Consider the following 16,002-nt stretch of genomic DNA (forward strand, 5'->3'; position numbering starts at 1 on the left):
TGACCTTTGAAAAGGACACTTCCTGTAATTGTTGCGGCGGCCAGTTTTGGCTCCTGTGTAAGGCGCTGTTTTTCCTTCCTGGCACGCTGGCAGGGGGCTGATGTAGCCCTGGCACCTCAAGGTTGAGGCTCTCTGCGTGTCCAATCACCTCCCTTTCACTGTCACAGGAAGGCTAGAGCGGCCCTTGCCTTGATCTCATGATCAATGCACTGATTCAATGAACCAAATACAATACATTGATAAAAGAACGGGAGAGATGAAAAGTTCACATGCACTGCGAGTGGTAATGAAGCTTTCAAAAGGATCCAATAATTCCCCTGTTTATGCTAATGCGGGCTATTATCTACCTCGTCAGCTCAACTAATCCACCGCTCCCCTTCCCCCCCACATGCAGCACTCAAACCCACCTACACACACTTGTGTGTACACTCATGCTCCTGTACTCATGTAAATCTAAAATAGACTGACAGACAGACGTACACAGATATATTCATCTATATGCAGAAGTACATACAACACTCAACTTGGAACATCATTTTATGATGCATTGGCTTCATGAGGCTTTTCTTTTTTCTAATCTTTCTTCTGTCCAGTCTATTCAGCTCTCTTCTATGGATTTCTTTTTATTGAATATAAGGAAAACAATTAATTTTGCTCTCCATATGATTGTTTTCTCTTTTTTCACAATCTAACCCAATTGAATGTGGTGCTTTCATTAATTAGGATGGGATTTGTTTAATACTGTTTAAATAAAGAATGCCAGATGCGCCCAGATGATATATTGAAATTTAAGACAAAAGGAACCGATGCTGTGAAAGGCATCTAATTATATGAAGGTCTTTCATCCTGAAGTCAACTTTTTTTTGTTGTTGCATTTTTCAGTGCAATTACTTGGATTATTCTCTTTTCAAATATTTTATTTCAGTGTATTTCATTTCATTCCATTTCTGTGAGGAGGGCATAAGGCACATCACTGTATTTTATCTATTCAAAATTTTTAACATAGTGTAGTATAGCCTTATTTATCAATTGTGTATCTTTATTTAGATGTGATTTCAGTATTCTGTGTTCATTTTGGCTGTCCATTCTTCACACGTGTGTCTGTGTCTGTCTGTCTGTCTGTCTGTCTGTCTGTGCGTGCGCGTGTTTCCGTGTGTGTAGACACAACTTAATGATTTCATCTAATTATGATCAGTTCAATTAGGATAATTGTAACACCTGTGTGTTAATGTGTGTTTTGTTGAGGGATGATCTGTATCTAAGGAGAGATGTTGTTAGGCTTACAGCATACGTGAAGCTTTTTTGTGTCATTTCCCGCCTGTGGTAATGAGATCCTCCCAGAGGTCCTTCAGAGCATTGACAAGGACGCCTCTGCCCGTGGAGATGTGTGTTTTCCCCATGCCCCCCTCCCATCGCCACCCCTGCATAACAGGAAACAGGGAAGGCTTGAGGATCCTCAGCCTGCTGTTGCCATGGAAACCAGCTTGATCAGGGGAACAGTGTTTGCTGTAAGAGTACCCGAGGAGCCAGATGAGGAGCTGGCCGATTAGTTCAAACAGCACCTCCGCAGCCTCCGCATTCTGTGCAGTAATGTCCTTTTAAATGTTCACTATGGGGTCATGGACAAGGCTAACCATCTTGCATTAGAGCAACAGCAACAATAAAGTAACAATACCTCAGCATGGCCTTGTGTCAGCACGGTTCATTACATATATAAAGACTGGGTATGTGGTTACACCATGCTTACTGTATGCAAAACCCTGAAGGTTCATTGCATATGTGGACTTAAATTATATATATATATATATATATATATATATATATATATATATAGACACACACACACACATTTATATGGCATCACTCGATGCTCCTGAGCATTATAGTCTTAGCCAGCTGTGAAAAGGTGGTGCAGGATTCTGCAGGTATGGAGCGAAGTGACAAGCTATGTTTCTGAGGATGTGTTCTTTGCACTTTATTCCGCTAACATTGCCAAAACTTGTTGAACCCGTGTGTCATGTCACACGTTAGGGGTACAACGCTCAGTCCACTAGTATACTACGGTTTCAGTTGAGTTTCAGTCTGTTCAGCCCTGTCCGGGAGCAGTCTGTCCAGGCTGATGTGGGATGTACAATAATAAAGCCAGCATTACACTGTTGTGTCTCTTTCTGTATGTATGCATATGCATGCAGATAGATGGATAAGATAATACCAGCACTGTGCGACGACAGCTGCCAGGGTCTGGATCAGATCTTGAATGGCGTTTTTATGTGCCGTTTGATTCTACTCATTTCCATATGACCATATTTATTCATGTAGACTCTTTAGTGCGGCGTATTCAGGATTTTCTCTTCATTCACCAGGGCTGCCGCAATTATCACTTCCTGTAATTCACCCCATCATCGGGTATCAACATGGTATTCAAATGTCATTTTGAACCTAATTTAATTTGCCTTCAATCAGAAAAAAATTATCTATTTGACCAAAATACATATTGCTGATTTTCACAGAAGGGTTCCAGCTTTTGGAAATGACTGAATGAAATTAGCATCTGTTTTAACAGTAATGGTTCCATCAAAGAATTTGACTTCTCTAAGCAGTGTGTCAGTTAAATACCTTATCTATGTCTCAGTCTCTGTCTTTGTATTGAATTTTGTGGCTTTTAAGTCCTAAGGCTTTCGGTATCTCTATTGAATTTGTTCTCTTGAAAATGACTGAGTTTTCCTTATTGAATTGGCTGAGCTCTGTGGCTTCTCTGGCTGCACTTATTCCCTATATTTTGTACGAGGTAGTGTTTTTCTGATTTCGTTTTCTTGGCCTGCTTGTCACCCACAGTCTGGGACTAATTTGTTTACTCCTTTTCCCTGTTTTTCTCCATCATCCCCTCTTTCTTCCCCTTGTGCTTTGATTTGCTCTTTACTCTTCGCTCACTCACTCCCTCTGTTTTGCTTTCTCTCTCCAACAGAAATTTATCCAAAAACCCTCTGACGAAACTGTCGTGGCGGCCTTTCCAGAAACTGCAGCTCTGGGAACTGTAAGTTTGCGCAATTCAGTTTAACTTTTCAACACATTTCATTTTGGCAATTGACTCACCTCAGCGATTCACAAAATCACTGATATTCAGCGTTCCCTTTTATAACAGTCTGAAAAAAAATCCACATTCTGTCTGTTGACGGAAAACAGTTTCCTTCAAATTTGATTCTGTTTAATTTCTGTTATGCAAAGCTGTTTATTGAGTCAAATGAAAAGCTTTCCTGAGATTAAATGTTATTGCTGTGGGATGACACAGCAATCTGAGTCGTTTTGCAAGAGTTAATTAAGACGTGCAAATAAAAGGAAATGGTCCTCTAAGAGGCAAAACTGACCTTGATTGCTTGTTTGCCTTGAATACACGAGCAATCGATGTGTTTATGAAGCAGATCTTTTCACTGTATGACTTAATGTACGTCCTGAAGATGTTATACCAGGGCAAAATTTAGCACAGTAATAATTACTGTAGGTTTGTGGCACTATTCCATGTGACCTGACCTTTCCTGATACATGGCTTTAAGAGTCCATTTCAAAGTGCCAGCTGCCTGTGCAATGCTTTGTGATTATGTTGGGGGAAGAAAAAAAATTGGAGGGAGTATTTCTAAAAGCAACCCTCTTTAATGTGTTATTTTAAGCTAGAGAAGCAGGGCAGCTCCTTTGAGAGGGCCTGTCTTCCTTACAGGGTTGTCCCGCTCTCAGCAGAAGAGAAAAGAGAATGAGAGAGCAGATATACTCTACCTTATTCATTTTTGTTGTTCAATAGTAATTCCTATACAAAAAACACAGTAATATTTAGCGGTGGAATTTCCAGAATTTAGTGGTGCTTTGATTTTTCATGTTCACAAGAGAATTTCATTTGCCAGATTATTTTTTACAATTTTTTTTATTATTAGAAAAAAGCTGTTTAAATCAAATTCCTGGCCTGTCTGAACACTGTTACACTGGTACCCTGTGCAAGTTTCACTCTCAGCTTCTTCTGCTTGATCATTTTAGCAACAACTTGGTTGGTTGTGTGAAACTCTTTTGTTCAACCTGAGCGGCCATTTCAATAAGGAGCCCCGTTTGATGCGATATGAGTCTGCAAATACCGTTTATTATGTATGTAGTGTATTCTTTATTCAAGACATTATAGAGCAAGAAGCATATCTTCGCATGCAAGCTATGGATGTAAAGTAGGCCAGTCTTAGTGAGGTGCAGCAGTTCACATCCCCAAGCCTCCTGTGTGCTTCAGTGCATTTAAGTGTGCAAAGCGGTACTGGAAATGGATTCCATGGCAGGCAACAGAGACACATGCATTGCTCAGTAGAAATGTCCCATTAAAATAGGCTATTAGACCTTAATGTACCAAAAGTTAAGTCAAAAAGTAAAGTGCAAGCCCTTTATTTAGTCCATGATTTCAGAAATAAATTTAGAAATTGTGTACTGGCCAAAAAAAATACATAAGCTGCAATGTTTCTGAATAATTATTTAATTTTTTTTCAAGAAATCACTAGAGCTACTTTATCCAGTCTGTGTATATCCAGTCAATCACAAACTTGCTTGGATTCTAGACTTTTCTCTCTCCAGCAAAGTACTGTGTTTGGACAGGTTGTAAATTGCTGATAGTTTCACCCGTTTTGGTATTGATGGAGTTTTAGTCTTCAGTTTTTGAATACCCAGCACATGCGAAAACCATAATTAATTAGCACGGCAAGAACATGTCAGCATCATTTGTCAGCCACTAGTTGCTGACAGATAATAAAAAATTATCCATCTAAGACTCAACAGCAGATTTTAAATATGTTGCTGTCAATGCACTGCAAATCAGAGGCCTGGAGGTTAGCTTTTGAGAGCAAAATTCAAAATATCTAAAGTTATATTTCACAAGAGAACTTGCTTGGAGTTCAGTCATGAAATAGTATTTACATATAGATACTGTACTGTATATAATTTCTGATACTGCTCCTATTAATATTAATTTAATTTAATAGTTTTTTACATGTTCTTCAAAAGTGTTTCAATACCAACATGTGAGCTACATTTCGACAAATTTAAAAACATTTTCATGTTAAATTACATTTAACATGCAATTGTCAATGTAATGGTCTATGCAGCAGCAATGTCATGGATCCACTAGGATCAGGAAATATCAAATTTGGTGAAACAGATACTGCTTTTTAATTTTGACTAAGATTCAAGGGTTTTTGGAACAAAGTCATTCTGTTTTATAGTTTGTGCTCCTTCATTGTGAAAATGATTCTCAGCTCAATACACCTTTATGGATCCTGTCTGATTAAATCCAGAGATCATTTGCTCATGAACATTGCTATCCTGGTTACAATGCTGCTGTGGCTATATTCAGACAATGCAGCTTGTAATGACGCCTTACACACCGAGCTTCCCCAAATTACCAATTGTAGTCAGTGAAAGACATCTCTCCTCTTATTGTGCTGTGGCACTACTCCAGTATTTTTCCTGCTCCAGAGGTGCAGGTTTGTGTTGTGGTGTTGGAGCCACAGTGGAGCCATGAGTGGCACAATTGTACATTCCACATTTGGGAGAAGGAGGGGGAAGTGTTATATAAAAATATGTCAAATGTTATACATTTTTTAGAACCAGTGTGAAAAATCCTAGCATAATAAATATAAATTCCAGAAGTGGGATATGTTGTGGTCAGATACACAGACCGCAATGCACATTATTTATGATTCACATATTAATGCCCTTGAATCCCAGCCACTCCGGTGAGAGACTTTATATGCATGGTTGGCTTTCATATTTCTGTTGGTGGAAAATGATAACAGTAAACAAAGCACTGCAAAAAAAAGAGCCTCATTTCATAATCACTGACAGTTGTTCATAATTAAAAAAAGAGAAAAAACTGCGCAAGGCAGAAAGGTTTATGTCTGCTTCAATGCTCCCTAGACATATAGCTGTAATCACAGGCTGGGGAATGACCTGTATGGTCAAGTCAGTGCTCATGGAACCTGCTACCTTATCAAAAGTCCTGTCACAGAGACCTGCCAATCTCTGTCTCCTTAAATAGTCTCTCTCGCGGAGCACGGCATTGGAAATTAGTCGCTTTACTGAGCTGAGACACAGACAGGAGGGAGAAAGAGAGAGTATGTTGAAGTCTCGGGCAGGCAGGGGGAAAGCCAGCCCTGGGGGCATGAATATGAGAGAGAGAGAAATAGAGAGAGAGAGAGACAGAGGGAGAGGGAGAGGGAGAGAGATAGAGGGGGGTGGGGAGTGGTCAGAGATTTTTTTTTAACAAAAAAGATTAACAACCTGAAAATCCAGCATTTATATAATTATAATTAGCATTTTTGAGGAGCTAGAGGAATGGGGGGAACTCAGGTGCATAGATGTTCTATGTGTAATCCTTATGTCTGTGCTTTGAATTAATCCAATTAGCTGTTCACTGGAATCAACAAGACTGCATAAGCAAGGTTTTCAAATGATTTTTTGAGTGTTTATTTGACTGCCTCCCAGTGAATGTGTACTGGGAAATGTTTGGTTTGTGAAGGCTATCTTCACCTTTTTAAAGTAACCAGATTTTACCGAAAAAAAATTAAGAAAACCTAAAAATGCAAAGTCAATTTATAATAATAATTTTTTAAAAAATAGTTCAGTTCCATACCATTATGAGTGAAATATACTGCATTTTTGCTTGTGTCGCTACCAGCAATGGTTTTGGACTGACTGCATTTAAGACTTTCTAATGCCTGCCTGATCAAACAGCTGCCTGTAATCCACCCTGTCGCAGTTCTTCCTGTTTGTCCTTGGCAATATACTAAAGGAGACTTTCAAGCCCCACAATCATTTGTGTGCGCAATATTTGCAGTCATGTATCCCTGACGGAGGTGAATCAAGTAATTATAATTGCAGTGCTTTGTGTACGGAAGTTCACTATATTTGCACTGCAGGTACATGGGGACTGACAGGATGACTGGCTGCACGTCACATGACCTCATAAAAGAACATAAGATGGGAATTTTCTTCTCTAAAGAAAACGGCAGATTTATTATGAATTATGGTGAAAAACCATAAAGCATTGTGCGGCAAATGGTGGTCTTGGAGATTCTTTAGTGAGTGTCTGTTGGCTGCAAAGCGGTGTCGCTCATGATGAATCAATCCTTTGGAATAAATCTTTTTACTGAGCTAGCTGTGTGGATCTATCCTGAGAGAACCTGCTGTCTTGTCGCACTGACTCGTCCACAAAAATACATTTTTACGAATGTTTTGTAACCTTGTGATCATACGGTAAATACAGATTTTTGTTGCAGGGCAACTACATATATGGCCTCTGCTCCATTCTAAGATGTAGCAGGTGTTGTGTTCTGATGAATGACTCATATTGTAGATATAGACCATGGATCTCTGTCTTTCCCCCTAAGAGCACTTACCTTTCAAAGGAAAAGCATAAAGTGTGCGGATTCATGGATTTCCTCATGATTGTATTTCCAAGAAAACAGAACATTCGTTTTGTCCCATTCAAATGAACCCCTTTGGTGAACTCTTGTTTGTAAGATAATTGTTAGACAGCAAACCCATCTGCAATATGCAGAACAACCTATACTAAATGAAAATCCCTAAAATAAATACAAATATAAAGACAGATACATTTATGTTGTTTTCTATCTCATTTAAAGAATGATATTTGCATTACTTGCCAAATATGAGTAATATATAGCAAATATTAGAAATTTTGTCTCTTGCTCTGGCTCTTGAGCTTAGAGTGGGATTTGGTACACATTGCATGGAAGATATGAACAAAGTCTATTTACTATAACTACACAAAAGCACTTTCACACACACTCCACCGACATCTTTTTTGTAAGTGCAGAGTCTGTCAGCCTAAAAATGAAATGTAACGAAGACAGAGCTGAGTATAGTATCTGGTTGGACTATGGAATCTGGTGTCAGACTAGTGAGAGGACTGTAATACTGCAGGACACAATATGGCGTTTCTGATACTTCCTCCTGACCCCCTTCTGGTACTATGACTGGCACATCCACCAGTATTGTAATTAACCTGTGTCTCCTCTCTGAACCCCCCAGTGATGAAGGCCAGTAAAACTGCCAGTGCATAAAAGACACACGCGTAACTAGAATGGTAAAGAAACAAGGCAGAGCAATGGGGAATCCATTTTCTCTCTATGTAACAGTGGAAGTATATTGAAGAGAACACAAGGAAGATTTAGGCCAGCAATACAAGCTGTAAGCGAGATGGAAATGAGCAAAATTTTAAAAGGGAATTAATTTTCCTGCTGCTTTGCCAGATTTTGTGTGTGAATGTTTCCATGCACTGGGGGGTTTCTCCTTTTTGTTGAAGACACTCAAATTCAATTAAACGTACACAAGAGATGCTCTTCATTGTCAGGCTCTAATTCTTCTTAGAAATCAGTTCTGAAGGCTGGGTCAGCCTGCTAACTTTACTGCTAAAATTATTCTGGGTATTTTATGTCCATGAGGTAGTTTTGGACAGATTGATCACAAAATGTTGCATGGAATGTAATGCTATATTATTTTAAGTTGCTGGACTTACATGTAATTGACTTGGAATCCCAAGTCCCTGAGGACAAATTTGATTTAATCAATGATTCAAACAAAAACAAACCAGCTGCTCACAATTAAATACTGTTTTCTTTTCTAACTGTAGCAAGATATGTAAGAGGAAATCAAATGTTACAGTCAATGCTAATTACCTTTCACTGAGTGATTGACACAGTGGGTTGTAGCTGATTCAACATGCAAAATTGGAGTAAACCTACTTACCTCTTGCTCTTGAAGTTCTTGTTTGGGTGTTTCTTTTATTAAATGCCGTCTAGTTGTGTTGTTCCAATGCGTGCAGCATAATATCATGAGAAAAGACTGTCACTACTTTTTTTGTTTTCTTGTTTCCCACCAATCACTAGGTGATTTGATTATGTTATTTCTTAAGCAAAGTATCGTCACAATGGTGGGGTAAGGACCTGCTGAATAGCTCATCCTCTTGATCTGGACTGTGCCAGTGCTGATTGGCTGGCAGCCCTGAAAAGCGTCACATTATTGGCACATAAACAGCATCATTGTGCACCTCTGACCCTTACTGGTTTACTGAGTGCTTGTCGTTTCCCTTTTGAGCTTCACATGAAGTGTCTTCCTCTGACTCGTCTTTGAAAGCTTGACAAGTTAACCACGATGTGAAAAGAACCTGTGTTATCATCATGTGCTTTTGAAGAGAGCACTTGTCCAGCGGTACCCTCTGAATTGATAGTGGAGTTTAAAAAGAGTCTTACAGCATTTACGATTGGGTAGAAAGAAGAGAGGAAAGATGGAGGTGTAGGTTGCCCCAAAAACCATATGCAAAAATGAGCAACCTGTAGCAGGTGAAACAAGAATACTGTTTTTGTATCAAAATACTTGGCATGACACTGAATACACATGCTGCACTTCAAACGGATCAAATAATCGATGACTCTAGCTGCTTCCACTCAGCTTGTCAATCAATGGCTCAGCTATAGCCATTGATTGCTTATTCATTGTCCGTGTGTTTGGAGTGCTGCCCACACACACATCTTATGCCAAGCAGCATATTTCAATAAACAGATAATATTTTGTTTCACCAAATACAAGTTGTTCTTCTGTGTGTTAGTATAAAAACTAAGGTTTTGCAAACACAACTTGAGAGACAGACTTGAGAATTTTGCAGAGTAAGGTTACAGTTAACACAGTTTCAAAATGTATTCACTTCTTTAAAAATTCAGTTATGTTCACCTTGCTACTCTCCTTTTATCTACTATGCTTGGACATTAGTGTGCATCTATTCAGCACAGGCTGGCCACCTGCAAGTTGACATTTTATCATTAACCTCCGTTGAGTCCTATGTAAATTTTGGATGCACCATTAGTGCACTTCTTGTGTTTCTTCTCCGTGGGATCTATATTGACATGTGTCATTTAGACTAGGATCAATGAAGACACCATTACCTGTGGCTAATGCCAACCTGGTTTGTTCATGTGAAAAGCAACTAGAATCCAGTAAATACCATGTCTTAAAAAGGCAGTGTTTTACATGGCTGAGTTTTACATGTTGTTTAGATGATTGTCATAAAATCCATGTGTGATACAGATGATAAAAAAACTTGGAAAATTAAATTATGCTCTGCATAATCAGGTTGAACTCAGAGGCTGATGGTTGCAGAGGCTTTTGCATGAATCCACACAGCTGGATGGAGCTGCTTGTTAATTAGATGATCTGCTGTAATTAAAGAATGCTGAAACAAAAAGCACCTTTATACTGGCGTGGGATAACAATAGCATATCACAGAAGGAATTTTCTGCTCTGTTTTTGCAAAAGAAGCTATCGTGCTAACGGGATGTGTGCACAATGCTGTCCACAAGCAGACTGCCATCAATGTGCTCGTATACTTTATAAGCTGGCCTCAGTTCCATTTAATAATTGGAGGTGTATTGGAGCCTTTGAAATGAAAATGTGTATTATGCAGATTCAAAACACAATTTTTAATATAACAGAATGCTATACTCAATTATTCTAATTGACAAAACTATTACTGTAAATATGGATAAACAAACCAACCACACAAATGGGAACTATTAATGTCATTGTACTCACATGCCAATACAACCTTACAAAACTTGGGCATGAGTTTAATTAATGGAAATACAGTAGTAAGGTTCTGCTCTTAGAACAGGAATCAATCAACATTTGTCTTTGACTTTGAAGCAAGAATGGGTTTTCCACAGACAAATTCAGCAAGTTGGCAAGTTCATGGTAATCACTAAAAACAACTGCAAACTGAGTTTATGAAGAAAAAAGTGTACCACTTGCACTTCCTTGGAATCAGATTTAAGGACAAATGTTGCTTGAACATGAGCCTTAGTTTCTGAATTTTTTCATTCTGAGCTATACAGATATTACAGTTTGATTTTCACAGTTTGAACTTGACTCTTCCACCTTTTCAAAGGATGATTAGATGTATTAGTCACAGTATTATTAACGCAATGTGAAGCAAACAGAAAATGTTCAATCCTGGAAAGAAACTGCCATTTCTTTCCTGGAGCACAGCTGAATATTCCTCCTTGTGTTTTATTCATATTTCCATTCTAGAATAACCAGAACCTTCGATATAACCTTGTCCAAATTACATTTCTATTATTCATATATAATCTTTTATGCTTTCTCTGAATTCTAAATCATGTTAGTTTTAATTATTTTGAATTGTTTGTCCATACATTCCAACATTTTGCAACATTTAAATATTGTGTTTTGAACCATTTAAACATAATGCTTTTTACAACTGTGCTGAATAAGAAATGGTGCCATTTGTCTACGTCTGTATTCATGTCTGTGTTTGTAATTAAGGGGGGGAGGGGGGTGTCCACAGGCTTTGATCAAGACTCATCAAAACCTAAAAATGCATATGCTTAGTATGACCCAGGCTATTGTGGCCTTGAGCAGAGTATCAACATGTATTTTTACAGTCATAAGGGGTGAGGCAGCACTGTGATTTCAGAACTGGTATGAAATGCCTTCGAAATGCAGAGCATTTGTCGTATTTCTCTGGGAACAGAGTCAGTAGATAGTACCCTTTTACCACTTTCTATCTGCGGTTTGAGTGTGGTCCATCCCCTATTTTATATGCATGTTTTGTTGCTGGTATCTTTAACCGCATCTTGTAATTGAGAGAGGTTATCTTCCTCTTGCCAAATGAATGAGTAAATAACCACGGGACATTTCAGACTATGCCCTTCTGCACTGTGCTGTCTGTGGTAAGTTTCACTGCTTTTGCAGTCTTCAGGAGGTCATAAACACACCACTCATTGTAATGTAAAACAGTCACTGGTTTCACCTCTCTAAATCAGGGGTTTTAAACCTCTTCTGCTCCAGGGGACCCCATCATAATTTTAAAAGTGTTATATTAAAAAAAAGGTTTTATATTTAGAAAAAAGTCCCTAAATATATATAGTCATTGTATATCATTGTACATTGTATAAGTCTGGCCGTGGACCCCCAAAAGTACCTTCAGTGACCCCCAGACTCTAAACACATTCATAGTGTTGCTAATAATGAACATACAAAAAGCTTTCTAATGTAATTTTCAGTTCAATGGGGTTCTAGCTTCATTTAAGGGGAATTTTCTAAAGAACAAGATTTATTTCAAAGAAATTATGACAGTGCATCAAGTTTGGGTTCATATAACTAGGACACTTTTTTTAAAAGCAAGTTTATGCAACCTTCACTAAGGTGCTTAAAGGGGTATATTTCCTGCATTGGTTTTCCCGGAAAATAGATAAATAAATAAAATTATAATAATCACATTCACTAACAAAATGTCCTAGATTGATTTTGTTAATTGATTTAGACATTTTTTTGAGTTGGTTGGATATGGAACAAAGTCTATTGTAGTGCGAAAAACACCCAGAAAATAGGAGAGACACAGAATAAGATAGAATAGGAATCTGTCAGTCAGGTGACTGGGATCACTAATTCTGCCCTTTCACTTGACTGTCAATAAATACTTGGCAATTAAAATATGAAACTGTCCTGTGAGAAATTTAATCGTGCCATATATTGTGCCATCAGATCAACATAAACTTACAATCTTTATCAAGTGCTTTGACTGAACCTGCTGCCTGGATAGGATAGACTCATATGAATCTGTTGGTTCGCTTTAATGTCTTTTTCGATTGAAGACTTCAAAGTGTTTTATACTTTAGTCTTAAAGTATGTTCGTTATTTCTCACAAGGAAAAAAGTGCTATAGCTGGAAAATTTTCATTCTACATTAGATTGTCCTGCCTATTCATCTATTCACAGGCAGTTCTAATTTCCTGATTTTTGTTAATTTTCTTAATTTGTCATTTTTGAATGTTAGTATTATGCATTGGGCTATATCATGGAACCACCAGTGGCTCAGCAACCAGGACACCATCTCTGGAGAAGTAGTGCTTGAGGTGTGTGTCAGCTCACAGTGGTGGTTATCATCAAAAGGGTATAGCCAGGGATTGTTTCCCAGTCTTGTGTGATTATACAATGGCATTGCCATCACACTTTTTAACCTTTTATATACCATGATGAAAAATCATTTAAAGTGATTGTAAAGGTAAATCCGTGAATCGCTTCTGACTAGCTATATTGTATGGGGTTATTATGGTATGTATAAGGCATCATCATTTGATGTTCTGAAATGATCAGACTGCTTAAAATTACATTATTTTTTGTTCATATTCATCTACGCATGTTTTCTTGATCCATAAAAAAGAGGTTCTGCTTTACTAGGAAAATAGGGCACATAAATGTGGCTGTGGATTTAGTCCAGGGTTTTCGTGAAAGATCCGTTTTCCTTTGCTGACCTCGGTATGTGTCTATGTTAAAAGTTGCTTTCCGAGGAACCTTCAAAGGATTGTTAAATGTGTCTGTTTTCATACTGTTTGAGTCCTGTGGGTGAGTGTGTCGCCTGACCTTCTTCCCAAACCCAACGGCATGCTACCATCAATCCAGCATAGCACGCCTCTCGGAACGGGAAGAAAAATTTTCCTCTAGGTTGCATTCGACTGAAAAAACATAGGGTCTGTTTCTAAATATCTGTTGTCATCATGTGGCTTTCTCTCTTTTGTGTTACTACAAAACAATTTCAGTCACTATCACTTGGCAATTTCTACCCTACCTGGTTAGGAATCCTTCTGCAGACAAACCCCTCTGCAGAACCTGCCCAAAAGTGGTGTGTGCTACCTTTTTTTAGAAAGACAATTCAATAAATGTTGCTACCACAGGTTGACTGATGTAGGTTCAAGAGATGTTTTAGGTGAGCTTTTTCATAGTCCTCCACACCTTTATTAGCCTTGGACAGTGCCACCCTGTTCTCTGTCCTTTCTTTGTACTTTCTATCTGAGTTTTTTAACACTTCTTCATGTGGTACTCTGAGTAAATTTAGAAGGGTGCTGCTTTATAGACTGTTGATTTACCCCAGCGTACATTCCATGCTAGTCCAAGCTGGTTTATGCTGGTTAATGGATAAGAGCGTCTGCCAAATGCCTGTAATGTAATGTAATGCTGGTCCTATGCTGCCTTAGCTGGTGGACCAACATGGCCATGCTGGTTGACCAGCAAAACCGTGCTGGGAAGGCTGGTCAACCATTATTGACTTGTTGGTGAAGCTAGTAAACTAGCATGGTCTTGCTGGTTAAGATGGTCAACTAATCTGGCTTTGTTAAATTTGTTAAGCTGGTTGACCAGCATGGTCTTGCTAGTTGAGCTGGATGACCAAGAACTAATGAGTTCTGTTCTGTTAATATTGTTTATTTTAATATTATTTATTTTTAATAAAGTACATTGCCATGGAAACCTGATGTCTTTTAACTAGTCCCACATTAAGAAACATCACGTGAAACTTGTTTGATCTGGTCTGGCTGCTATTGCCATACCACCATCCCATGCTGGAGACCAGAATACCAGTGTCCAAAATGCAACATATGCTGGTCTTGCTGGTTTACCCAGCATGAATTATGTTGGTGATGCTAGTAGCCAGCTATGCTGGCTTTTCCAACAGGACAGGTCCTTTACCTACCACCACAGGGTGGACAACTTGTTTTTTTGTTTGTTACTGCAAGACAGAGTACTGTTGGACAAATAAAACACAAGGAGCATGTTGGCTATGAAATGTGGTGTTCTGATACAAATGGCTCTGACTCTGAAGCATTCTTCCATTTCTTGCAAAACTCTAATATGACCAGCAAATCCACTCTCTCATGGTTGGGCCTGGTGCAGATGATTAAGTGGCCCTTTCACCACTTCAGACTTGTCTGTAATGCATTTGTTTTTCTTTTTTATTGCTGATTTATTCCCCCCTTACAGGAGGCTGGATGACGTGTTGTTTAACTGTAGCTGCGATGTCCGCTGGATTCAACTGTGGCAGCAGAGAGGAGAGGCTGGACTCCACAATCAGCAGCTTTACTGCTATAATGGGATTGCAAGGATCCCATTGCAGGAAATGAACAACTCCTTCTGTGGTAGGAACACTCGGTTTTCATCATTTTTAGCTTTTAAAGGGTCTGCGATGTCTGGGGGGTTGGCTTGTGACTTTGGAAATGTATTTAATTGAATTTATAAATCAGTCCGTTTATGGCCATAACTTGCATGCAAATCACAGAATTCATGCCTGCGCTTGTCTTCATTTACATTTAGACTTGCCAGAAATCAGTGTGACTCACAGTAACCTGACAGTAAATGAAGGTGACAATGTCACACTCACTTGCAATGGTTCGGGGATGCCCTATCCTGATGTGGACTGGATGGTCAATGACCTTCACTCCATCAACACACACCAGGTGAGTTAATAGCACAGGAATGCAATATGAATGTACAATGGTAGCCAGATGAAGTTCTTTTAGTTTGGTTGTGATGCCTCACTCTGAAAGTAATACTGCATTTCTCTGTTTTCCTCTCCAGCAGTACAATGGTCCTTCTGTCCACTCTGTAAATCTGACCCTGGTCAATGTGAGCCGTGATGACAATGGTTTCCTGCTAACCTGCATAGCGGAGAATGTGGTGGGGATGACCAATGCCTCCATTCAACTGGCTGTACAGTGTAGGTATCACAAAATGGTGGAACTTTTCAGATGAAATGAGCTTTGGTGTTAAAATTGACGAATGTACGTAAGGTTTTACATTTTATTTATTACACCCACAATTTTGTCCCTCTCAGAAACACAAAAACAAGAATATTTGAGAGAACAAGCTGTTCAGCCTGTCTTAAGCTTGTCATTTAGCATTCAACTTTGGTAGTCTTGAACATCCTAATGCTGGTCTTGAACCCATGGCCATATCATTGAATTCACAATGTTGTGCCGTGTTGTACTAGCATTGATTAGTTAAAAGTGTTAAAAGGTAAAAATGTATTACAGCTAGATTGATGGAGGGCTACATTTTATTACCCATAATAGGATGTATTTATAAATAAAGCTGATTGTACATTACATTTAATTAGCAA

The 16,002-nt window shown here is 38.7% G+C and overlaps 1 protein-coding gene across 3 annotated transcripts in view; it reads left to right on the top strand.

Moving 5' to 3' along the window:
• LOC118227992 (NT-3 growth factor receptor-like) overlaps positions 1-16,002 on the top strand; it is a 177,806-nt gene that overhangs the window by 71,359 nt on the left and 90,445 nt on the right. For 2 of the 3 annotated variants that reach the window (XM_035419147.1, XM_035419149.1), the window contains 4 exons: positions 2,966-3,034; positions 14,868-15,022; positions 15,198-15,340; positions 15,462-15,600. In XM_035419147.1, coding sequence (XP_035275038.1) covers positions 2,966-3,034; positions 14,868-15,022; positions 15,198-15,340; positions 15,462-15,600 — 506 coding nt within the window. The remainder of the gene's footprint in view (positions 1-2,965; positions 3,035-14,867; positions 15,023-15,197; positions 15,341-15,461; positions 15,601-16,002) is intronic. The other variant, XM_035419148.1, reaches the window with a different exon arrangement.

This window comes from Anguilla anguilla, chromosome 5, assembly GCF_013347855.1.
Source record: "Anguilla anguilla isolate fAngAng1 chromosome 5, fAngAng1.pri, whole genome shotgun sequence".
NCBI classification, from domain to species: Eukaryota; Metazoa; Chordata; class Actinopteri; order Anguilliformes; family Anguillidae; genus Anguilla; species Anguilla anguilla.